The 27438-nt window shown below is 42.9% G+C and overlaps 1 protein-coding gene across 2 annotated transcripts in view; it reads left to right on the top strand.

Moving 5' to 3' along the window:
* EDAR (ectodysplasin A receptor) overlaps positions 1 to 27438 on the top strand; it is a 107957-nt gene that overhangs the window by 36194 nt on the left and 44325 nt on the right. For both annotated transcript variants that reach the window (XM_034758084.1, XM_034758083.1), the window contains exon 2: positions 27277 to 27345. In XM_034758084.1, the coding sequence (XP_034613975.1) occupies positions 27295 to 27345 (51 nt within the window). In that variant the 5' untranslated portion in view covers positions 27277 to 27294. The remainder of the gene's footprint in view (positions 1 to 27276; positions 27346 to 27438) is intronic.

The raw sequence follows: 27438 nt of genomic DNA, 5'->3' as shown, positions 1-27438 counted from the left end.
TGGTACCTATTTATAGAACTGGGTAGCTCTCTTGATTCTTTAGAAAAAAGCATCGAAAATTAAATGCAAAAACTTTATGTAACCAAAGGGAAGGCTGCAGAATGCAAGTGATGTTTTGAACATGTGTTCAGCAGATCACCCTATATTGTTTGAGAAATGGTCTGTCATCATATAATTAAAGCCCACAGGCACTGACTTTCCACTGTGCCAGGGGATGCTCCACCCTCAGCTCTGCCCCAGGCCCTGCCCCTACTCCACCTCATCCCATCCGATTCCACCCCCTCTCCCGAGCACGCTGCCTCCTCGCTCCTACCCCTTTCCCCCCAGCCTCCTGCATGCCACAAAACAGCTGACTGTGGCGGGCAAGAGGCATGGGAAGGGAGGGGGAAGCACTGATCAGCAGGGCCTATCGGTGGGCAGGAGGCACTGAGGGGGAGAGGGAAGTGTTGATAAGTGCTCAGCACCCACCATTTCCCCGCCCGCGGCTGTATTTTTTTAGCCTTAATTTTTATTTAACCCACATACCTCCTGCATGTGGTGTTCTGTCCCCTCTAGTGGCACCAAGACCACTTAGATTAATCAGTCTGCTACAGCCTGAGCTAAGAAGCATGTGGCTTTTAGCTCATGCATTTAGCTCCACAGGTTCAATCCCAACAACCGGGATCTGTCAGTGTTACATTTACACTTCCTTTTATATCTTATTTATATAGAACCTTTCATCCCAAAGATTTCCAAAGTGCTTTACAAAAGGATATACTAGTTACACATAGGCACAATTTCATCCACCACTGAAATGCCACTACCTCTGTGGTGAAATGTGGAAAATATGTAACAGTAGAAAGGAACACTACGTGACAATATAAAGCACAAGAAATAAAGAATACTTTATCACAACCTATAGGGGATTTAAGTTGGTGGAATGTAATTACTGGAGTTGAACTCTGGTAGCATTGACACTCACTTTCACAAGAAGTGCCATGGGATCTTCAATTACTGCAGTTTACTAGGATATCAGCTTACTGCTCATCCAAATGATGGCACCTTCAGCAGCGCAATATTTCAAACACCTTGCTGGGGCATTTGTTCAATATTGACCAAGAGGAAAGTGTGCCCAGTCCACTTCCTACAGTACTTGGATTTTCTCAGAACATCTGCACCTATGCTTGGATGGGAGACAGAGTTGGCGCCTATAGATACTAGACCAAATCCTGGCCTCACTGAAGTCAATGAGAGTTGTGGCTCCAAATACCTTTTAATTTTAAGGACTACAAACCTTCAAGACTTCTCTCTATTCTAACCCAGTTTTGTGAAGGGGCTATCCTTTTTAAAGTAAGGAAGTTTGGATTAGTAGTTGTGCTCTGCAGGAGTTTGACATGTAAGAGAGGCAATTTCTACTACTTTGTAGAGAGAAACCATGTCACACCGGTGTCAGATACTAGAATTCTATAGGGAAATGCAGAGTTATTTTGCTGACTCATGATGGCAGGCAGTCATTACCTGCACCTTAAGATTCACGCTGAAGTACAGGGAACTAGAAGCAGAGATGGAATCATATCACTTGATGATGAGGGCTGTGTAAGAACCTGAATGGAATGGTGTCCCTAGAGGCAAAAACAAAAAGAGCCAAGCACAAGAGAAATTTATTTATTGTTAACTGCAATAACAGGAACAACACAGGAAAAAGCCAAGTAGGGAATAAACTGGAACTTTCTCCAATATGTGTGTATTCTGTTGAAAGCCAGGGGGAGCGGAACTTGCTCAAAGCCACATGGGGGGGATGTATCTGCGTGGCAATGCTGAGCCCATTGCCAGGATCAAGGGAGGATTTGTGCTTCCCCTATCTGGGTTTGGCTCCAGCACAGGCTAGAGTCTGCCTTAACTTGCACCCAAGCTACAATGGCTCAGAGGGGCTGTTGTGCTACTGGGGAATAATCTGGGCACATCAACAGTTACAGACCCTCCAAGTTATTTGAAGCAGCTATGTCAACTTGTCAGACTGTAACAGGGCAGACCCCACTCCTGTCCTGCGACCCCACACAGACAGTCTTGTATGCCTTTTGTTTATTAACACCTCTTTGTGAGTTATTAATATTACCACCACCACAGTCCTGTGCAGCAGCACATCTGTTTACAGTGTCCTTCAATCCTCTGCTCTTCCTCTAGGAAGCAGAAGCAATCCAACCAGCCAGAGTTGGCTTCCCCTAAGCTTTGCTAGCCCTTTCTCTCTCCTCCCTTTGTGCTTCCTTCCCGTGCTTTTTAATTACTTTCTCAGCTGCAGGGCTAATTAGCCTCTTAGCTCACCAACCCACAGTCTGATTAGGTCATTAAGTACTCTGCCCCTCAATCAGGGCTTCTCCAGGGGGAACTAGTTAGTGCCTAAGTGACCAGAGTGCTGGGTAGGCTGCAGGCTGTCAGCACTCTGTCACACCCACCCACCCACAAGATCATTGAAATAAGCACTATTCAGTTCTACACAAGCTCATCCCACAGAGGCTGATCCAAAGCATGTATAAGAGTGAATGGTTCCTATATTTGCTGCTGCCAAGCCACTCTAAAGTATTCAGTCTAATATTTATCTTACTTTTATACCCTGTATAGTATTTAAAAACATCCTTCCTTCTGTATGGAGGACATTTAAGAACCAAAGACTACACTCTTGTTAGAATACTTAGTATGATCAAGGCCAAATTCTGATCTCAGTTATACCAATGTACATTCAGAGTAACCCCCTTCAAGATAATGGAATTAAGTCCAGATTCGCACTGGTATGTAACAGAGATCTGGGTTTGGCCTTATGAGCCTATGACTTAAAGATGTCTTTTTAAGAATTCTATTACCTGGGCTAACAAACACCTTCCAAGACTTATAGTATTTGGCATGGGAAACAGTAGCATTTGAACTGCAATATACATAATATCAACATTCTTAATAAAACACCTACAAATGAGTTTTCCCATCCTTTACTATACATCTGTACATAGTATCATCAAAATAAACAGCAATGCTCTGTTAGTTTTTTTTCTGGAACCATCTCACGAATAAAATCTGTATTAAAACCAACAAAACAAATCACCTTTGATTTCATAAATGGATTTTTTTGATTACCTTTGCCAAACATCACTAGAATAAGGCAAAAAATACCAAATCATCTGGAATTTAAGGTACTACCCCCTTGGGCTTTTGGACAACTTAACAGGCACAATCACATACCTCTTGCCCACATTTCCTCAGGGCATTGCAAAGATAACAGGTTTACAAATACAGAAATACCCGAAAGTACTGGATCCATAACATCCCTTTTAAAACAGGCTGGAAACTACCTGCTTTAGTGAAGCAGCTACAGAAATCCATTACTATGTTATTTTCTTAACTCATCCCCAGCTTCCATCATTATCACCACATATCCTCCAAAGCTGGAATGAGACCCATTCTCATTAAAGAAGCCTACTGTGTCCACAAGTGCAGCACATAAATCCAAACCCCATCTTGGTATGACTGGTAGTCTTTTCTCAAGCAAAGCCCAGAACAGGAATAGCAGGGGTATTTCAAGTCAGGACTGAGGTTTGTTACATGAGTTGTGTGAAAATACATGCACAGCATCTGTCTACACCTTAGCTGGTTTATGACACTCACTGACATTTATTTTTATCATATATATATATATTTGCAGTGTCCAGGAATGTATCATATGCAACATACAAAAAACAATGTCTTTTCCCTACACAGAGCTGACAATCTAATTCCCGATGTGATACAGAGAATTCTTTCCCAGATGTCTGGTGGGTCTTGCTCACATGCTCAGAGTCTATGATCATCATATTTAGGGTTGGGAAGGAATTTTCCTCAGGTCAGATTGGCAGAGACACTGGCGGGGGAAAAGGGGCTCGCCTTCCTCTGTACTATGGGGCACGGATCATTTGCTGATTTGAAGTAGAGTAAATGGTGGATTCCTTATAACTAGAGGACTCTAAATCAAGATCTGAGGACTTCAGTAACTCAGCCAGAGGTTACGGGCCTACTACCAGAGTGGGAGGGCGAGGTTCTATGGCCTACAATGTGCAGGAGGTCAGATTAGATGATCGTGATGGTCCCTTCTGGTCTTAAAGTCTATGAGATATGTGAGAGAAAGAGACAAAACAATGGTGGAATAAAAAACTGAGGAAGGAAAAACTGAGGAAGGGAATGAACTACAATACAAACACAGAATCACTGGGTTTTAGTATGTACACATCTGAGGGATAGTTACACACACACACAGGACATTAGCCTCAAATTCATATCTAAAGTACAAAAAAAAATTTCCCCCAACACAAAGAATACATTCTCAACTACACAGCTGGTCAGAGATCTCATTCATAAGCCATTTTGTGGTATTTGATCTTATCACCTTTGCATCAAGCATTAGAAGCTATGACAGGTGGAACTGAAATAATGGCAAAAGTCTCCACACTAACTGAGTGAGGTAAACAATGTATTCAAACTATATTTCTATAGTATCATCCCTGAAGAAAGTCTCTTAGGGTAGCCTAGGAAATGGGAGGTTCAGAGCCAAGCCTCTAGCCCAATCCACAACTTCAAAGCACGTCCCACAGCCATTTTAGAGCACTAGCACCTGTCCCACTAGCCTGAGTCTGTCAAACTGGGTTGGGGGGCTCATTCCAAAATGCTATGTAGACATATGTGACACAGAGGCTTCTGGCAAAGGGTCTGCAGTTCTCTGTGAACAACTCTCACCTCAGACCTGACAATTCACTACACCAAACACGTCTTACAGGATATTTATCCATAGAGAGTAACATGTAAAAGTATCTACAGAAAGCTCATAACTTGTCAAGACTAATAATCATTGTAAGAGGTATGTATGGATAATATTTAAGGAATAATGTATGTATATTGAAAGTATGTGGACTGCCGTAACGGATTGCCCAGTATCTCCACAAGCGTTTCCTGGAGATCTCAGAGGCAGATTCTCGTGAAGTGAGGGAGTCAATCAACACCTTGTTCCGCCGCTCAGACTAGGCATGTGGCGGTACATGCATCATACAGACACAAGCCTGCTTTCTGAAACCCTCCTGCCCCCAACAACTTGTTTCAGCGATTCCCAAAATCAAATCCACTTACCAGGGGCCTCCTCTCCTGTTTGCGCTTCGCCAAGATCCGACAGCTGTGACTGGCTAGGCTCCTCAGGGGTAGAAAAGAGCTCCTGGCTGCATGCATCTCTGACCTCCTAGTTGTCCTCTGCCTCTGGGTCCCCCTCCCCATCCACATCCTCAACCAAGATTTCCTCCTCTTGGCTCGGTCCACTCTCGACTGGCACACGAGCCAACGAAGTATCCACGGTGGCCTTCGCAGTGAAGGTGGGGTTGCCACCAAGTATCGTGCCCAGCTCTTTGTAGAACCGGCAACTCGTGCATGCAGCACCAGAGTGGTGATTTGCCTCCCATGCCTTGTGGTAGGCGTTCTGCAGCTCCTTCACTTTGACCCTGCAGTGCAGTGTGTCCCGGTCATGTCCCCTTTCTGTCATGCATGGTGCAATTTGTCCGTAGTTATCATAATTCCTAAAGCTGGAGCGCAGCTGGGACTGGACAGCCTCCTCTCCCAAAATGCTGATGAGGTCCAGCAGATTGGCATTGCTCCAAGTGGGGGATCGTCTGGTGCATGGAGAAGGCATGGCCACCTGGAAAGATGCACTGAGACCACTGCACACATCACCGAGCAAACAGGAAGGGGACTTCCAAAATTCCAAAGGAATTTACAGGGCAGAGATGATGGTTGTTCACCTAAGGGCAGGGCAGTAGAGTTCAAACTGATGACCAGAGAGGTGAGAACAGGCATTGTGGGACCCCAGTTCCAGATGGCACCCTGGGGGGAACCCGGCACAAGCTCCATATAGCACTTTTCATCCGTAGATCTCAAAGCACTTTACTAAGAAAATCAGTATTATTTTACAGATGAGGCACAGAGACTGGCTTGCTTAAGGTCATCTAATTAGAGGCGAATCGCAGCGCTGTAATCGACCAGGGTGTCTACACTGGCACCGTGGCGCTGTACCCTGGTGCAGAAAGCTGTACGCCTCTTGTCAGGGTGGGGGTTTTATAGTGCTGCAACTGCGCAGTTTCTGTGCACTAAGTAGCTTGGCCGTGTGTACACCTCAGGAGTTACAACGCAGAAAGCTGCTTTACTATTCAGAAACTTGTCAGTGTAGACAAGGCCTAAGACTTCACTTTGTGTAAACAGGCATTAAAAGTTTTGCCAACTCATAGCAAGGTAGCTTCTCATTTAGTTCTGTCAGAGAGATATTTCCAGCACTCATGCTGTATATTTTATACACTGAATCCTTGGCTACTTTTATACACCCAAGGCTTTCATATTACTGAAAAACAAAATCGCTTCTAAACCGGTAGAACGGGACATCATGTTTGACAGGAAAGACCCAAATTTATGTCTTGCTTGCTTCATGCTTGGACTCGAATTTTCCAAACAGCTTCTCTGAGAGGTGACAATACATGGTTATTTATAACCACGGAACATCCCAGTCATCTATGTGATCAAATACCACCTGTGGCTGGGTCATTTCAGTGTCAGTGCATAATGACGTAGAGAAAAGGGGGTGGGAAAAAACAAACTTTATTTATGATGAACAGTATCTAATCCCCTCAAACTTTATTAATTTAAAATTATTCAAAATTCTCAAAGCAGACTTGCTAAACCTACAGAAACACTTTCTGATATGTACTTTGACCACTAGAATGAGCCCAGGGGAGGCAATTTTTCCTGGGCCTTTTTTCTGTTTGACAAGTCCTCTGAACCTCCACTGTCAGATGCCCACACTGCTGCTAAGTAGCAGCTATAGAAGACTGGCATAAATCTGTGTCATTTGCAGTATGCAGTTTAAGTTAAGAATCTAGGAGAAAGACAGAAGACAAGACAGACCATACATTCTGACAAGGGTCATATTTTCAAAATGGCCAACAGATCCCTTCACAAAACTGAGGAGGACAGACACGTTCTGAAGGTTTGTTTAGATTTAGAAAAGATGTAAAGACTAGCTCAGGGCTGGCCCTGTGAAACTGAGGTAATAGGTACCTGCATCTGCACTAGAAATAAGTCAGTAGTTAGAAAGGGGTGACATGCATTAGTCAGCCCCCAGCAAATCTCAACCTCTTTTTCCCTAGACTAGACAAACCCTAAATGACAGAGACAACACTCCTGTTCAGAGAAGCATTGAGACCTTTAACACATTCTGTACTGAGACAATTCATGGAAGCCATCTTGATGCATCCAAATGTCTCAAGACTAGCACCTATGGATTGATTAACTATTTGGCTACAAGGTCACAAGACTTAATTAAACTGGTGTTCTGAGAACTTGGTTTGTCCCATCAAGAAACCTACTGGCAACAGGGGAAGCAACTGAAAATAATAAAAATCTAGTGGATAGAGAACTAGACTGGGACTCAGGAGAGCTGGTTTCTATTCCTGGCTCTACTGCTGGCCTGTTGGATGACCTTACGCAAGACACTCTCTGTGCCTCATCTGTAAAATGGGGGAAATAATACTGACTTTCTTTGTAAAGTGCTTTGAGATCTACTGATGAAAAGTGCTATATGGAGTTTATGCCGGGTTCCCCCTGGGGTGCCATCTGGAACTGGGGTACCATTGAGCCCTCTGGCCCACCAGCCTGGGCTCCCTCTCTCACTGTGCTGCTGTGATAAACTGCAGACCTTCTCCTGATCCTACACCTCCACCAGCATACACATAGGTAGGAACATACCCAGCTGCAGTTACATGCAGGCTCTCTGACTAGCCACTACATGAACCAACAGTAGGAAGGCTAAAGCCAAGATAACTCTCAGCTCCCCAGGTCTGAACCTCCTCTGGAGCATAAACCCAAAATTATACCGTCTTGAGCTGCACAGGGAACTGTACAGCATAAGCTCATAGAGTTCACCTCCCCCCCTCAATGTGGAGAGGAATATGCAACAGCCTTTGTCCCTTGAGCTATCATTTCCCATGCATTTCACTCAAACTCACTGGTTTAGATAAAGCAAAATCAGGTTTATTAACTACAAAAGATTTTAAGTGATTATAAGGGATCGCAAACAGACCAAAGCATCTTACCTAGTAAATAAACAAAAATGCAAACTAAGCCTAAGAAACTAGAAAGACAGGATATGAATTAGCAATTTCTCACCGTGGCTGATGATACAAGCAGGCTGCAGATTCTTAAGGGGCAAGCTGCACTTGCTTTAGAACTTGGAATCCCCAAGTCTTTCATACACAGGCTAGAAATCCCTTTAGCTGGGCCCAGCTCTTCCCCCAGTTCGGTCTTTGCTCCTCAGGAGTTTCCAGGAGTCTTCTTGTGTGGGGAGTGAAGAACCACCGATGATGTCACTCCCTGCCTTAAATAACTTTAACATATGCTGGGAACCCTTTGTCCCAAACTTAGTTTGTGGAAAAACACTGACATCCCAAGATGGCATCTGGAGTCATGTGGCCTGGTCACAGGCCCTTGCATACTTTGCTGAGTCAGAGCAACCATTACTTACAGGCGTCTGGAGTGTTCTCAGGCCGGCTCACCAGGTGGGAGAAAAGCTTCTCCTATGATCTATTGTTTTCCCTAATGGTTCATTACCCTAAATAGACTCTTCCCCACCCAGCTATCTAGACTGAAAGCATCTTGCCTAGTGGGCATCACTCAGGGGTAACTACTTTTGAAATACAGATACAGAGTCAATATTAATAACTTCAGATACAAAAATGATACATGCAAACAAACAGGATAATCATATTCAGCAAATCATAACTTTTCCAATGACATCTCATATGACCCATCTTGTACATAATGCATCATAATTATACCATAATCATATCATAATAATGTAACTATGAAGAATATGGGGTGCAGCATCACAGAGTTAAATATCATTATTCTAACTGAAGTCTGCAGGAATGGTTGGGCGTGGTCAGAAAGGAAGTGAAATGGAGCATTTCAGAAAGAGCTGTAGCATTACATCAGTGGTTCTCAAGCTTTTGTACTGGTGACCCCTTTCATATAGCAAGCCTCTGAGTGCGACCCCCCTGATAAATTAAAAACACTTTTTAATATATTTAATACCATTATAAATGCTGAATGCAAAGCGGGGTTTGGGGTGCAGGCTGACAGCTCGTGACCCCCCCATATAATAACCTCATGACCCTCTGAGGGGCCCCAACCTGCAGTTTGAGAACCCCTGCATTACGTGAACCTACCAGTCCTTCAAATACTCAAAACTCTTTGTCAGAGGGGGGAGTTCCTACCTGTCCTTTGCTACAAGCACAAGGACTGAGAGTAGGAATCCTTTTAATATGGTATCTTTAGAAAAAAGTAGCATATGCCTGCAATAGTAATAACTGGTGCAAAGTCTCCACTAAACTGAATATTTTGCAGATGGCAGTATATTTAAAATACTGGTGAAGCATATAAACCTTTCAAGGGAAGGAAGTCACTGGGTGATTTTCAAAGCATTGGTAGCAGTGGTCAATGGCAATCATTAAGCATGTTTCTACTTTTAGGTCAGATTAACACGGACAGTACAGTCAAGCCCCCTCGTATGCCGCTTTGGTACAGATATCACTTTTGCACTTCATAACTTTCTAAATCCCCAAACTAGTAAAACAGGGCAGGATTCTCTCCTCCGCTACAGCCCGTTTACACTGCTGTGGCAGCGTACAAAGCCTGTGAGAGCCCCGAATTCAGCCAGGGGAGGGTTCTCCCTGTACAGGCTTTGCACAAGGCAGTTTAGGCTGCCCTATAAGACCGCCACCACAAACCCCACTGTAGGGATTATATTGGGGGCAGGAGCATAGCACAGGGCAATGTGGCAATTCTGGGTAGCAATGCCACCCATAGACAGCTGGGAACAGGCTGCTATAACTTAGGCAGCCCTACATAAAGTTGTCTAATGCTATGTCTACACTAGAGACCTTTCAGTGGCACAGATGTTCCAATGCAATTGCGGCGCTGTAAGGTCTCCTGTGTAGCTGCTCTATGCCGAGGGGAGAGAGCTCTCCCGCCGGCATAATTAAACAACCCCCAATGCGGGGCAGTAGCTATGCTCTCCTGCCAATATAGCACTGTCCACACCGGTGCTTCTGTTGGTGTAACTTATGACGGTCAGGGGTGTGGTTTTTTCACACCCCTGACTGACAAAAGTGCTAGTGTAGACATAGCCACACCACAGGCCTCACCATCCCAGAATCAGGAGGGCGCATACACACTGCAGTCCCTCCTCCCCCGGCGTGCAAGCTCTGTGCTTTGTCTCACCTACAGCATGTCAATTGTACTTGGGGATTCCTCAGATACACACCTCCTCTTTTATACTGATCTATCTGCAGTCACCTTCCAAGTAACCTGGCATAGTGCTAGAGAACTCTGCAGGGGCATGGTGTGAAGAACGCTCTCCCTGCCCACAAGGTGGCAGCAAAGCCACCCTGCAACCCCTACTTTAGCCTCATGGCAGAATAGGTTCTGCAGCTTAGTGACCCCTGTGTGTGGGGAAGACCTGGCATATTCTCCTAAAGAGAAATCCTCCATTCCTGCTCCCATCTGCAACCACATCACCAGAGCTGCTGTACATGAAGCTGAGCTTTAGGGTGCGCAGGAGATCACTATACCTTGCATGAACTCCTGGTATCCTGCTCTCCCCCATTTGGCTTCAAGGTCACCTCTGTACCAGCAGAAGAATTGGAAGAATAGGGCCTATATGTTATAACCATTGTCCCTCTAATGTGTTCCACTGCTGCCTCAGAAAAAAATGCAACACAGCTGAAAAGAAATAATAGGTATTGTATTATATCTATCAAATCTAGCAGTCAATGTACTTACATTGCTGGGCTTCCCATTTTTTATTTAATTCTAAATGCAGCTTGACTTTACTTTGCAGAGCAGGTGTTCCCCACATTGGAATGCCTGCCAGTAGCAACCACCCACGTTGGCTGCCTATTAAAATTATATAGCATTTTGACAACTCTCCAGAGGAACATTAAACCTTCTCAGAGCTGGTTGGTGGGTAAAAATTAAAAAATAATAATAAACTTCTCCATGCTTAATTATTCCCTGCACCTTTGTAGTCAATTTAGAATCTATTGATCCCAGTGCCAAGAAATGGTTTCTCTTTAAACTACCTAATACTTTCGGGGATAGTTTCACTGTCAAATTTATGCCAATTGCATGGCTAGGAGAGTTCTGTATTTTAACCACGCATACAATAGTTCATTATATTTGTTTTTGTTCTCTTCAGGAGCTGTGATGTGACGTCTAAACATTCTTCCAGAAAAGCCCGTTTCAAAAGCAAACTGAATATTTTAATATATGTGCTAATTTACTGCCCTCCAGTTGAGTCTGGATCTAGTTTCGGAGTGCTTGCTTTGAATGTCTGCACTTGTATTGTGCAAAGTCTCATTATCTTCATTTTACCTCACAGAAATTGGAGGCAGCGATAAAGAAAACATGAAAAAATTATACCACAGCATCAGATTAGTAAGGGGGAGAATATTGTTATTTGTTATATCTGGATGCATTTTAGGAAATTAAAGGAACTGCAGTTTATCTTAATTGTGTAATGCTAACTAGAGCCTGATCTTATGAGGTGCCAAGAGCAATCAACTTCTAGTCAATGGGAGCTGAGGGTGCTCAGTTGTTCCTGGAAAATGCTTAGCATCACACAGGATTGGGACCGAAGGGAAATCAAATTATAATTTTTAAGCACAGTTACATGTAAAGCATCTCTAACATCAGGTGGTATAGAGCCAATATTATTAAACAGCCAGGAAATAGTTTCATTTAGTCTTTACAAGATCCCTTCTTCCTTTCTGTTTGGAAAGTACCTAGCACATTATGATTTCTACCAAAAACAAATACTAATTAATAATTAGTAATAATAGTTTAGCTGAGAATATTAAGTGTTTTTTAGAAACTAGCTTTTAAATAAACTTTAGTTTTGCATTTCCCTGTCTCACTGACTTGTTTTCCTCCTGATTTCTATGGGATTTGATTGGTTCCCAAAGGCCCCCTTGTTGGGTATCTTTCTGTTTCATGCTTTCTACAGCAACACACAATATATTGTGGAAAGGAGGAAGCGTATGATTTCGTTTGTGGCCGGAGTCCCACTATCAGTGCATTCCAGAGATTAAAGTTTGTCAACTGGTGGTTTTCTGTAAACGGTACTTACAAGAAATGAGCACTGCTAAGAGACTAGGCTGCAGAAATCTTTACTTTCCACCTTCATTACTGCTTTAACTCTCTTCAGTAATGACTATTGCTTCTTCCAGAGTACTGTGCCATTTTACTGATTCTATACACTTTACGTCTGATTACCTAGTACCCACTTTTCTTAGTTCAGACCATGTCCACACCCACATTCCCTTTGAGCTTGTTTTGCGGGGTAGGAAGTGTGTGTGTGTAGATGTAAAAGAGTGCAAAGGCCTATGCATGGCAATATGTGGTAAACACCTGTTTGCTCCATCATCCTGACCATTGGTGATTCTGCAGTAGTGTAAAAGGCATTTAAAATTAACAAGAGGAGAGAATGCAAGGGAGAATGCAAAAACAATCAGGAGAGTGGTGAAGCTGGAAGACGGCATGTTCTATGTTAAATAGGCTAACTATTATGCTGTGGTCTTCTATCAGTGAAGAAACAGGTAATAGCCCTGCCAATTAACTGGCTTTCTCTTCAGAAATTTGTGTGCTTTAAACTTACAGATGATGGGAAACAGTTTTCTCATTCAGGGGAAAATATTCAAGATTTCAAATAAAGTTCCTGTCCTGAATTGGGACAAAAGGTCAAGTTCTTGACAATTTTTGCAAACCAACAAACGGGGGGGAAAATTGGTTCAGCTCAACTTAAACATTTTGTTTCAGTTTGGATGATTTTTAGGTTTTTGTACTATATTATCTCAAATTTAAAAACAAAAGGTTGTTCTGAACCACAAAATAAGATTTTTTTCTTTAAGAATATATCAAAATAGGACATTTCAACAATTTCAAAACTTTCTTTTACAAAAAAATAATCAAGTTGAGAAATTCATCTAAACCACACCTTTCCTGCAAACAGATTTGGTTTTGATGAATCAACATTTTTCTACCAAAAATAGTTCATCAAAAAATTCCTGACCACCCCTTATTAAATTAGATTATTGCTATCCCTGTTGGGTCCAAGCAGTTAGCCAATAGGGTTTTGTAGAGTGTTTGTGTTAGGAAAAATTAATGATGGAATCAGGTATTTACAAAGAATGTACATAAAGTCCTGTTTACCTGGACACAGTAGGACTCAAACAACAAGAAGCAGTTTTGTTGCTCATAATTCCAAGCCTCTTCCAGCCAGAACTCTGCCCAAAAATCTCTCTTGGCTTTCTCTCAGGGCCATTCTGCAAGTGCTTTTTTGGCAGTCTCTTTGGCTCACTGCTTCTCTGCCTGCTCGCTGGCTGCTTCTGACTCTCAGACACAGTCACACAGATGAAATCAACTCTATGCTGAGATCATTCCATCTAGTCTTTGGATGGTGACATCCATTGTTTCAGCTATCACTAAACAAAGAGGATTTAATTGTTCCTTCATTTAGCCTGAATAAAAGGTGCCTAACATGCCCAACAGCTTCAACAAGATGCCCATAGATCAAAATAACAAAGTTACTAAGAAAGACTAAGTGTTCCTGTATCTATTGAGCAACACTGAGCTCTTCGGGTGTGTCTACACTGCAGCTCTGAGTGTGCTACCCAGCTCAGGTAGACAGATACCTGCTATCTCTGCTTAAGTTAGTGCCCTAAAGATAGCAGTGTAGCCGGGGGTAGCACAGCTGCCTGAATACATACCTGGGGGTCTGGGTGGGTTTGTACTCAGGTGGCTAGCCTGAGCTGCTGCCCGTGCTACCCCCAGCTATACTACTATCTGTAGCATGCTAGCTCAAGCAGATTTAGTGCATGTCTGTCTTCCTGAGCTGGGAGGCATGCTGCCACCTGCAGCACAGAGGTACCCATAAAGTCCCTCCATTGTCTCAGGTGCCTACATCAGCAGCGCTGGTCAGTGAGAAGTGTTGTGGAAGACTCTCCATGAAGCCTGCTAATACTACTTCAGTCATACTTTTAGCATCACCACCTATCTGGATTTGTCCTATGCGAACAAATGACTATGTTGCGCTAAGACCTCAGCACATTCCTTTTGTAGTATTTCCAACCCTGCTAGCCCACACAGCTTGGGATATCATTTTAGATTTCCAGCATAATAGACCATTGTGCTGCCACTGAACCCCCGGGCCAGCTCTTTCTACAGAAATTACAAACCCTATTCTCATTCAGTTATACAAAAAAGATGTCATCCTTTCAAGGGGTGTTGAAATAGGCTCTTTTATCTGCAACACGTGGCCTGCTTTTCAGAATCGCTGAGCATGTGAAGATCACATTGACTTCAGTGGGATTAGAAGGTGCTCATCAAATCTGAAAATTCAGCCAAAGTGCAAGCAGCCTCTGCCTAACATATTTGATTTATTACATCTGCCAGAAAGATCGATGTGGATGTAACTGCTTCAGGGTTGCTTAATGTATTTGTACATGGAGAAAAAAATGCAGATCTAGTGCTGCTCCAGCAACCGTCCCTATAAATGTTGGCATATTAATGGAATGTTAGCACTTAAAAGAACACTGCTGTGTTCTGCTGTAGCAGGCTTCAGCAGCACAGTGGTTGGTATCATAATGTCAATAAGAGACACAATCATTTGGATAGTTTTCATATGCTATGCAAAACAGAATTAACCTGAACTATGGAGCTCTGACCAGCACCTCCGTAATGTATATGCTATAGCCACAAACTTGTCACAGAAGCAAGAAAACAAGATATTTTGGCATTATCTGGCTACATACTTGATTTCTGAAATAATTTGCCAATGTTAAGCAGGTATTTTGAACCCTGTAATAATAATACCTGGCGCTTATTTAAGAGGACTAAATATGCAACAAGCCTAGGTACAAATGGATTTATTTAAGGTCACCATAGAATTTCCTCTGAGTGTATTCCTTTGACACAGCTCTGGATTTCTTTGTTTTTGTGGTTCTGTGTGCATTACCCATAATCTTATAAAATGGGTATTACTGACCAAATCTTGCAGGGTGCTGAGAACCCGCAACTCCCTGACTTTTAAGGGAGTTGCGGGTGCTCGGCACCTTAAGAATTGGCCCTGTAAAAGGAACCAACCAAGTGGTTTAGTGGGGCTTAAATGCTTATTAATCTCAAAAGTCAGCTAAACCACCTTAACCACGGCAGTCAGGATTCATCACACTATTATTATGATCATCTGCCATCTAGAAATCACAAAGCCTGCTAAAAAGAAATATTAGGGAAATATCATTCTCTCTCTACTGTTGTTTGGTTTATTTAAATTTCTTTAACTGGCTTCCCTCCCTTCCTCCCCCAAAATGGAAAGTACTACATATTTCAGGCATTAAGGAGAGCTTCTGAAGTCTGGGATTTTTTTTTTTTTTCAGCCAGAAATTACAGCTCTCAGCTAGCAGTAGAATTCTACAAATGAGAGTCCTCATTCTCAGCTACTGGCTGATGGTGACCTTTCTGATTCTGTTTCTGAGGAACAGCAATAATAAGAGAAAAAAACAAGGTAATGGATGAATTGAGAATACTTCATAGATGTTGCAAATCTGCACCATTTGCTCTTTACTTCCTGTGCTAATACCAATAAAATTATTTGAATATACAGTTAAGACAAGGGAACATTCCAAAAGTCTGCATTTTAAAATCTTGCATTGTTTTCACAGATCAATCATTTATTTCCATGCAAATGGAAATTGGTCACCAGCAGTAGAGAGCCAGAACTTGTGTTGGCTCACCTTGGTGATAACACAACAGATCTTGTGCTGTGCTCTCAGCAGAGTTGTGACTTGCCTCAGACCAGCTTCTTCCACTGGTATCATTCCACACTTTCTAAAGCACAGTTCTTCAAAACCAGACAAACACAGTAAAAGCAGCAGCACTTCAGAACATTACCCAGCAGAGAACGTAGAAACTGAAAATACAAGTCTTTGTGTATGTCACTTCAATTATTATATTTTTCAGCTACAGTGAAAACAAGATTCTCCCATGGCCAAAGTCCTCAGTTTCCCTTCCAGATGCTTGGTGTTCCTGAGGCATCGTAGAGTAACCAGAAAGCTGTAAGTGCAGCTGGAGATTCCCTTCATGTGGTTTGCTCTACGCCACCTGTAGTATAGTAAATGTGTCAGGGCAGCCCAGAGGCATGGCTGGCACACGCTGCTCTAGCACAGTGGCTCCTAGGGAAGCATGTTCCAGCCAGTGTAACTTACAGTAGCTCTAAAGTTGCTGTAAGTTATCTCAAGGGGGAGACTGAACAAGCCCCTGGCTGCCCCATGGATTAAGGGAATAGAAATGTGCTTAGAACCACCTCCCTCCATTCCGCAAGTACAGTGCCGGGCACAGCTTGGCTGGACTCAAGGATCTGTACTTACTAGATGGAAGTAAGAGGCTAGCATTGCGTGAGGGAGTCTGCAAGGAAAAGGATTTTGTTCCTGGAAAGGGACATGAGCCAACCAGTGCCCCGCCCTCTCCTGTGATCCTGGTGCCCCTGGAGGGAAGAGCAGGAATGCTCAGTAATCTCAGCCAAGTACATTTGTTGTAGCCAGAGAAAGAAGTAATCTGTTGATTGCTTCTTCATTAAAGATTCTGGCACCAGGGCAGAGGCAGACTGCTAGCAGATCCCTACCCTGATAATTCTATGGCAGAAGGGGTAAGGAAAACACGTTGTAACCAGCTTTCCTTTCTCCCTGGATCCTGCTGCAATAGATGCTGGTGAACCACCTCATGAATAGCTTGCTAGTATAGGTCCTGATCCTGTAAACGCTTCTATATGTGAGTAGAGCTGGAAGGGAAACAGGTTTCCCACCCTGAGACAATGTTTGCCATTTCTAAAATTGGCCTGTTCTGTACTGGGATGAAACCAAGACTTTTCAAAGTTTTTGAACAAGAACAGAGAGTGACACGCCCCCTCTTCCCACTCCAGAATAGGCCCATGGTTAGAGCATTTACCTGGAATATGGAACACTAAGGTTCCAATTCTTGCTTTGCCTGATTCAGACCAGAACCTTTCTCTAATAGCCTAGGTGGAGGCCCTAGTGACTAGGTTATTCTAGGGCAGATCCTTCACTCTCTGGTTTTGACCACAAATTCCATTCTGAACCTGAGAAACCTTTCCTACTGAAAGTTTTAGCAAAACAGATATGTTCCCACCATAAGTTTTGGTTTAGACAAATCAACATTTTCTAATGAACGAGTCAGGAAATTCCTGACTAGCTGCATGTGTGTGTAGTCCCATTATGATCAGCGTGACTACTGATGAACACAAATTTACACTTGTGCATAAATGGTTGTGGTCTTAGAGCCTTACACTGCTAGTTGCTCATTATTGTGTCCATGTCTGTGAAAATGGATGTCAGCTGTACAAAAATATGTTAATCAACCAACCAAACCCTCTTTCTCTTGCTCTGTTTACCTCAATCCTGTCTTTATTTATATGAAAACTTTATCAGAAAGACCACATCTGCCCTGTCCACACTAGCATTAAGCTGAACAGGTTTGAGAACTGTTTCATGAAGGTGTTTTTTTGAAGGGGCTGAGCAAACCCCATTTGAATAAAATAAGAACTAATCTGAACTCTCACCCCAAACCAAGCTGAACCCGCACTGCAAGGTTTTTATTAAACCTGCAAAGTAACTTCATTTTTTCCTCTGTGCCCCAGCCATTCCTGGTTCCAGAGAGGACCACAGATAGGGGTACCAAAATATGGTGCTGTTCTCACAAGATTTCTAGTACAACAAGGGATGCATTTGTGGTCAAAGCACAGGGCTGTAAGTCAGGAGATCAGTTCCACTGTGGTCTCTGCTACATCCTTCCTGTGTGACTTTGGGATAGTTATTTGTTAGTTTCTCTGGTCAGATTTTCATTGTTGCTGGGTTTTGTGGGCATGATATTGTGCCTATGATTATTTCCACCCACAGTTAAAAGGTGGGGATAAAGCCAAGTGGCTGACTGTGCTTATTTAACAGATACTTAGGTCTTGATTCTGAATGCTGAGCATTCTGTCCCTGATCCAGCAAAGCACTTAAGTACATGCTTAACTTTATGCATGTGGGTAGTTCCACTGAGCCACAGCACTCAGCACCTTGTGGGAATCAAGTCCTTAGATGGATAAATAGAAGGATATGCACATGGGATTTATAGTAGGTGCAAAAATTACGGCACAATTATTCATGCCTACAAAACATAAGACCATGTTGAGGTCTATTTAAAATCAAGCCATAAGTGTCTTATTAGCTTCACCAACTTTTTTGAGATTCACCCATCACTTGTATTTCGGTACCTTCAATAATTACTCGTGGAGGAAAAACTGCTATGTCCTTCCTAGAGATGGTTGACGTCCAAAAATATTGCCTCCTCTTGAATGTACAATGTAATAATTAAGTATTGATTTACTGATGCTGAAAGGTCATAACTTCCAGATATAGTTTCAATATAGCAGATCTGTGGAGAGAGATTTTTAGCATTTATTACCCCCATTTCTCCAATGTACAGTACCCATAAAGAATTTGATATGTCGCATCTGGTCCACACAACTCCCACCGGAAGGGAATTTTGCGACTAGGCTCCATCAATGAATTATTTTCCTGCTGAAGAGGTCAGATCATACATGGCAATTAAAGTTTTATGTGTCGTTTGATCCATGATGGCTCCATTTTGATGTAACAGGAAAAAAACCAAACAGATTTGTGCTCATTGTCATCAGGGAAGCAGGTCCAGAAATCTTTGCTGTCTGGCCCAAGCTAGGGGTATTAACCTTACTTTGGCTCTGTCCTATTTTATCTTTAACACCTTTTGAATGAGCGGAAAAGGGGGAAGAACTTGTTCCCAGGCTATGAGGAATGCATCTGAAACGGATTGACAGTCTCTCCCTGCTCTTGAACAGAACTTTCGGCATTTCACATTCTGTTGGGAGAAAATAGGTCTATGGCCAGACTTCCCCACAGAGTGAAGATTTCATTTAGCACTGATGTCTTCAAAAGACCACGTGTGCAGCGTTTTTGCTGAGCTGCATGGCTGTTGTGCTTTCCCACTGAGCCTAGATATAGCTTGTGCTCTGTACCCCAGCCCCAAAGAGCTATTGCCTCTTTGCATAGATGAGTGGAGTGAGCATTTACTTGCTTGTTCAGATTTAAAAATTTGATTAAAGCTAATGTTAAAAAAATTATATAATACATAAGTTGAGAAAAGAGTGTCTGTACATCTGGGTATAGTGCTTAGATTATCCACAAATACAAAGTTAGTTTTTAAAAGTCATATGATACATAGAGTACATAATCAGCAATAACCCAAATTTAGGTGAATAGATTTAACAATACAGTTTAGATACTAGAATCCGAATACTCGGGTACATCACTCATGAAAAGTTGTACAGAGATTTGGTTGTGGAAAGCAAAATATATCAATGAGTGGAGATTGTCCCTCAGTAACTGAGAATTAGGTAGGTTGCCCATTTAGAAAATACTATCCATGAGGAAAATATTTGTTACTTTTCTGATTGCGCTTCTCATCGGCACTCCAGCTCATCCCTCCTGGGTATTGCCGATGTCCGGTGATGTGTTCTATGTAGATGTCTCTCGACCACCTGATGGCATCCAACACCATGAGTTGTCGCATCAGCCGAGCGTAGCATTGACCGATTCCGCTTTCTCTCAGCACTCGCTCATTACTGGGGTCCCATGCACCTAAGGCTTCAATAATCAGTGTGTGTGTCTAGACTTGGTAATCCTTAGCTTTCAAGGTTTTGGCCAGAGCGGCGTATTTCTCTACCTTTCAAGCTTGGGCATCATGGAAGGCTGGGGTCCTGTTCTCGAACGGCACTGTGACATCCACCATGATGATCTTCTTCTGGTCCTCTTGGTGATGACAATGTCCAGTTGCAATTGGCTGTCGGTTCCGGGGATGGCAGAGTTTACGGCAACCTTCCCCACGGGTGGTGGGATGGCTCTGGCCGGGCGATCTTGAATGGTGTTGTGTCGCGGCTGCCAAGCTCTCAAATGGGGCTTGTAACTACACAGGATGTGGAGAGTGTTTCATTGGCGTAGCCACACTTCCTGTATCGCTTGTCCCAATTCCCATGGCAGACGACTCCGTTCAGTGGGATGCAGTTGAGCCGGGCCCTGTGGATGAACTTCCAGTTGGCAAATCGGGTGACGCTGCCTCCATAATGTTTTAGAGATATCACAGGGACTACTGCCCTAGTAGAAATATCTGAAAAGTCAAAGGATGGTCTGAATTCATGTTATGCAACACTTTGTCCTTCAGCAATGAGGGCATTAGCTAATTTTCATAATTCAAAAGATTCTTAATAAATATCTACATTTTTTCCAGAAATGGTATTAGTAGCTTGACATCAGTACCTGGAAATTTACTACCCTTATGCCTAAAGTAGCAGATGAGAAGACCTTTCTTCCCTACATGTCCATTTTCTTCCTAACACATTCATTCTCTTACCCTCCTTATCACATGGTGTTGCATGAACTTTCCCCCTTTAAATCTCTGTAACTGCAGCTTTGACCATCAGAATTCTGGGCTAGATATGTATGGAACATACAAAAAAAACCTCTCTTTAATTAGCTGCTAAACTTTATTAGCCTTTTTGACATTATTTGAACTGATGAAGGTGAAGATCAGATTGCTTTTACTGGGTGAGACAGTCCATCTAAAAGAGGAAGTGTAATCCTACATCTAAAAGATGCTCCTGGGATGTCAAATATTGAGTGGGAAGTCTCCTCAATAGAGACAGAGGAAATCCAGAGAGTCTTTGTCATCTTATCTGTAAACTCATGGAAAAAGAACTGCATCCTCTGAAGGGGATGAGCAGTTGTAATCCCCACACTGTCATCTGGGGATGTCTGGTCCTCTGAGTCAAGATTCATTTCATGAGATTGTTCAGCCATCAATGGTTCCTCTTCCTCTAAAACAATGTCTGGTACAACTTTAGGGGACTGAACCCTACCCTTGTGCTACATAGACAGATCCTGAATACTTGCATCTGAAGGTTGCAATCTCTTTCGGATCTGTGGTGGAGAAGGATTTTTGGATAGAAGGTTGTTGTGACTCTCAGTATTATCCTGGGGAGGAAGGGCCAGTATGGCCATCTCACTCATGGAAGAACTTGCCAATCTGGCCAAAAATCCATACTGGGATCCAGGTGATAGAATTTAGAATGATCTGGATCTTTCAGTTTCAAATGGCAGTAGATCAAAGCACCACTACAGAACTTTGAGTCCATGGTAGTAGGCTCCACACAGTCATATTGTGTGTGATAGGCTAGAGCATTTAGATTTACACCCTGACTTCCCATGCACTAAGTCTCTGTAACATTCCTTGGCTCTCAGGACCAGGACGACCCCTTTGGCAATGGTGGGGAATCGGTGCTCGTGCCAGGTGGATTGATGTGTCCTGGGTCGCAGTTGAGCAACTGGATAAGTGATAGCTCAGGCCTCCTGGCTGAGGGCTAAACAGAGAGATAGTCAAGGGATCAGGCCTGTGGGGTAAGGGCTGAGCAGGCAAACAGTCCATGGCTCAAACCTCCTGGCCTAGGGGTTAGTGCTCATTCAACCCCAAGTGCAGGGCCCAGGGGTACGGGGACCTCGGCCTGCCCTGCTCCATTGGGTCCCAGCCCAATGCCCTAGAGGCAATAGGTGGTCCTGCCACAGGGTCAGTGGGGAAGTGTGGGGTTGCTGCCTTGTCCCCCGGCAATACAGACGAGTCAATGTCTCGCTTTCCTGGGCTACTTCCTACCGGCATCTGATGGAGCTACTCCGTAACCACTGGGGCCTGGTTCCTCGTCCCCACGTCAAGTGGCTCACTCTCCGCTTCCCCTCTGGGTCTCTCTGTCTCCCGGAGCAGTGGATGGCCTTCTCTCCAGGCCGGCTCAGGGGAGTCGTCACCTGCCACAGCTGGTTGAGAGCTCTGCTGGCAATTTGGTTCCCTGGGAAGGACGTCTGGCTCCTTTTCTGGCTTGCCTCCAGCTGAGCTGCAGGGCCCTGATCTTATACTTCCTGCTCTGGCCCCATACTTCTGGTGAGAGGGGCAGGGTGGAGTTACCTGGGCCCAATAAGGTGAGGTAACCCCCTCTGTCCCAGAATGAGGCCACTCTGCCTCACTATAGTTTCCATAGAAACAAGCCCTAACACCATCTAAAAATACAATACATACAATAATTAAACTAAAGCCTAAGCTAAAATTCTCTAAGAAAAGGCTCTGAAGAGACCGAGCCAGGTCATGCCCAGAGTGGTCCCTACCTGCCTGCTGGTCGTGGTTGGAAGGAACTGAAGTGGCTGGAACACCACAGCCCCTTTTGTAGCCTCACCATCAGAACATATGGGAATGCTGAGAGGAGGTCTTGGAGGGGGGCATGAGTGCTACAAGAGACTCTGCTAGACAGAGTTCCACCATCCAAGCTGCACCACAGTGTCAGAGTATCCCAGGAATGGGAATAGGCAGAGGACACTCAAAGAACAGAAAATTGTTCCCTACAATATGTTTTAAAATGATTTTTAAGTGCAGTATGTGTTCATGCTATAGAGTCAAATGATGCATCTTACATTGCAAAAATAAACCGCACAGCAGCAAGTCTCAGAACCTGGTTCCACTGACTCAGGCTCATGGGACATGGGCGACAGGGCTAAAAACAGCGGTTTTGGCAGAGGCAACACGTAAAGGGGCACGCAGGGTCATGTGCCCCCCTGCCCCCCCTCTCCCGATTCCTGTCAGGATTTATATTTTTATTTCTTTTTTTGTGGGGAGTGGGTTCAAAATACTGCCAGAGCCTTTACATTTGCCTCCCCTCTCCCCCACTATCAACATGTCGCCTCCGAGTGTTGGTATTCCCACTCGAGCAGGAGCCCAGGTTCTGAAACCTGGCAAGGGGGATGGGTCTCAGAGCCTGTCGTCCAGCCCAAATGGGAACATCTACACTTCTATTTTTAGCTCTGTAGCCTGGGCAGGGCCGAGGTGGGGGAAAGACGGTACAAATTACCGGGGCCCAGCGGTCCGGAAGGGGGCCTGGGGCCCAGCTTCCCCCCACCCTCTCGTCAGCCCTGTTTAGCCGGTCCACCCTTGATAGTGGGCCCGAAAAAAATTTTTCACCAGGGCCCGAACCTGCTCTCGGCGGCCCTGAGCATGAGCCCCACAAGCCCAGGTCAATTGACCTGGATTCTGAGAATGGCTCCCTGGGGAGGGGGGGGGGGAAGGTGCTAAGATTGCTAAATAGTTTTTGTTTTCTTGTAACTTTCTAAAAGTTATCACACCTTTTTTGGCTGAAGCTTTCCATATTTTGTCTCTGTTCCAAAATAGATTATTGTGCACTCATTGTCATCCAGCGTTGGGTTGAGTGAACCCTTTTCCCCGTGGAAAAAATAATTCTAACTACATTTTTTTTCAGCCAGGCTACAGGCAAGACTGAAACTTGTCAGAGACATAGCCCTCAGTGGGGATCATGTGCTTTTTTTAGCTTGGAAATAAAAAAAAGGGTTTTGATTTAACAAAGTAGTGAGCTTACGAAAATGATCTACTGAACAAATTCAGCAGACAATTGTGTTAAGTTGTAAGGTTAGCCACTTAAGAGGGATGCACTATGTATGAATGCACAAACTTGGGAATTGCACGCTGCCTGATTGTGTCTTCTGAATATAAAACTTCTAATCTCCTGGTCAGCTTTCCACTCCCCGTTTTCTTCCCTAAAGTTTTGATTATGAATGTGTGATCACATGTCATTCAAATATGCCAGGCTCTCAAGTTTTGCATTGGGACCTCCAAAGTCCAAGAGTTCTAAAGTCTGTGATCAGAGAGCTGGTCCTCAAAACTGCTCCATGCCTCCCCTGTTTGGATTGTGAGGTTCTCAGGCACTTCCCTCTCTGGGTATTGAGACCAATCTCTGTCCCACTTGTCCTTATGGGAAGCATTTCCCAAGTCTCCTCCCAGATGACTTCATGCCTCTCCTGTTCCTATAGTAAGTGCACACTCCTTGAAGTACACATATATTAATGCTGAAGTTAAAGAAATTCACACTTCAGAGAGGCATCAATACAATACTTATGTGACACAACTGTCTGCACCTGGAGGAAATGCACATTTGTGCAATTTAATTCAGGGTTTTCTTTCTGCCAAAACTTTATTTTAAAAACAATCCAAACTAGGAAATTAAATTAAACAACTATGTTAACACAATATTAAACTCTCACACATTTAAAAATGTATATAACCATATACACACGTTCACATACTTATAATATATATACTTTGACACTTAACATTTTTGTTTATATCAATACCAAATGTGTGCAGACTACAATGTAGACAACTAGAGTACAACATTTAATTTGAACTAGACAAATCTGGCTATCGCTGCGAATAAGCATTTCAGACCAGTAGATATCTGTGTAGTCTGAAAGCAACTGAAACTTATTTATTTATTGTACAGCTGTCTACCACTGAAATTCTCTCAGTGAAGTTTTGGCCGAGAACAGTCTCAGAGCCAATTTTTAATAAAAACATTGGGTTTGCAATATTTATATGGTACCTCTCCCAAGCTCAGTTATAATTAGGATTCAGTTTTATAATAGTATGTTTTAAGACTATATCTTGGAATGCCTCCAGATTAACCATACTCTGGTAGCTAGAACTTTTGGCCAATTTAAACATATTTGGCCACTAGCACCATCACAGGACTAATTTCCATAATGATGACTACAAGATTATATTCTCAAAAAAAAAAAATTTTTTTTAAGTTTCTCTACCTCTAGGTAGGTTTCTAGATTTAGGACAATTTATCCCTGATTTTCTTTTGTTTCTGTTTTTTTTCAAGAGTAATATCCTGAAGAAATTGAAGTACTCTATAATTCAGTCTTTTCCCCACCCACCCAGTAACCTGCCTCAGCTAGCCCAGTTGCTAGAAGGAACATATAGTGAGTTAATTGCCTGATGGTAGAGCGATATAATCTTTACTTAATCTATTTAGTGTTTAGAACTGTAAACTTTAGGGGTATCTCAGTTAATTGAGCACTAATATATTATAGCTCTTGTGCTAGAATTTGACACAATGCAGTAATTGAACTCTCACTGGAGACTTAAGAAAGCCTTTGAAAGTGTCAGAGAGTTGCCAACTGAAGCTTCTTAAAGGGTAGTTAGCATCTGCAATAACCAAAGTATTACACCCACACCTCAACTATTTGAGATTTTTAATTTGTAAAATCCCTGCAGCAACGGTACCTCTAAATATATTTTTTATCGTGCTGTAGAAAGGATTTGTACCAACTTTCCTAGGTTTATTTTTTTTCAAAAATCACTGCAAAAATTAATAAATAGCATTAGCTCCCCTTCAGAATTGTTTATGAAAAATTATGTTCAGACTCTATAGCCAATATTTTAAAAAAGAGCCTAACATTTTTCATCTGCAAATATTTCTAAAAGAAGTTACCAGAGATGCAGCTGTCACAAAGACTGTGATGAATTCTTTTAAACTACTGTCATTCTACCTAATACCTAAAGTTAGGCTCCTAAAGCTATGGTTTATTTGTCAAAAGTGCTGAGCACCCAGCAGTCTCCACTGAGGTCAGTTCTATGCCCCTGGGGCATTCTCCTTGGTTCCTGTGAAGGGGGAATCCTTAGAAGGCCAGTTAAGCTGCCTGTGTAAAGGTGCTCACAATCTGCCCTCCTGCCCCAACTTCAATAGATCTTAGTAAGGACTGTAGAATTAGGCTCCGTTATGCAATTGTAACAAGGGGTGAAGAAAGCTCAGGCAATATTCTGTATAACTGTACACTCCCATTCTTCCTGCTTACCTGAAACATAGGCCAAAGTTGTGTCTTTTGGGGACTTTTCAGAAAGCATTACACAGAGTTAAATCCCAGGGCTATTGTATGTAAAACCTTCATAAACAGATGTTAACAATTCCCAGTCAATTTCAAAGACAGAGCAAAATACATTTTCTTAATAAAAAAAAACATTTAACGCACACAAAACACATTGTATAGAGTATGAAATATTGTAATAGTATTTGGAATATTATGAATAACTTTTAAACACAAGCTATTAGACAGTAAATCTACAGCTGTTCCTTATATAGACTTTCCACCCTTCAGTTTCTGTTACTCACATTCCAGCATAAGGCTTCAGCATAAAATTTTCTATGCTTTAGCACACACATCATAACACATTCCCCTCTGATCTTCTTTCAGAGATGACTTCTCAGTATTTATAGTGTGCCCATAGAGTGTGTGTCATTTGGACCCATCAGAGCTTGAGAAATGGCAGCATCTCAGCCCTTTCACTTCAGAACCCTGTCAGAAAACAAGCCGTCAGGGAGGTGGGGGCTCCACAGCTTGCAGCATCCCAGCCCTTGGCTTAATAGCTGACTGGTTTTCTGTCTCCAAAGTGCTATAGGGATTGCGAACAGCCCCCACAACAAACACAATTCTTGGTCCTGCATTGATCTGAGTCCATGGAGCTGTTTCTAAATATTCTATTTATAATATTCTGCACCCCCTCCCACACACATACACACAGTTTTGCTCTTTGGTTGGCTCAACTCTCAGAGGATAACGAAGAAATGAACTCTCAAGATGAGTTGCCCACAATGAAAAACTTCCTATATAGCCTCAGAATAGCTACGAGGCATGTCTGGTAACTTCTACACCCAGTTCTGGAAGTTTTGGGGTCTTTTCTAACTGAGTGACCCTGCCCTGCTCTCTGTTTATGTTCAAAGTCACAGAGTATCCCACTAAGATCCAAGTCCCCTACCCATGGCTTCTCTTCCCCTCCCCGGGAGAAACAAAGTCTAATGCTGCGTTACAAAGCATATGGGTTACATAATGACAGTCTGCTCTCAAGAAGAGGAAAGGGCTTTACTTTTAAAGTAATATTTAGATTTTTTTCATGGGTGTGTCTCTTTTGAGCTTTATATAACTTCAGGCATTGCTTGGTTTTAATTATAAAAAGTTCATACTTTGACAGCAGACTGGAATTGCTCATCTCCACAACAGCTCTCAAAACTAAGTCCCAAATTGTGAATGAAGCATCCTTTACTTTGAAGAGTAAAACAGGGGAGCAGTGGGGAAGAGGACAGAATACAAACCCAAAGAGAAAAACAAAGAATATTTATGAATGTGTACATCATAATGACTGATCATATCTTTTCAGGTAAAGTATCAAGAAAATATGGTTCATCTGGGTGAACATAAATGGACGCATGTGTTTCCTTTTCTGGTGGTAGGTATTTAATTGCCTAAGGTATAACCAACTTGCAAAGATAGCTGTCATTAGTGTGTGTGAGGGTGGGAGGTGGGTTTGTTTGTTTGTTTT

Source organism: Trachemys scripta, chromosome 1, assembly GCF_013100865.1.
Source record: "Trachemys scripta elegans isolate TJP31775 chromosome 1, CAS_Tse_1.0, whole genome shotgun sequence".
NCBI lineage: Eukaryota > Metazoa > Chordata > Testudines > Emydidae > Trachemys > Trachemys scripta.
This window is presented reverse-complemented; position numbering and strand designations above follow the sequence as displayed.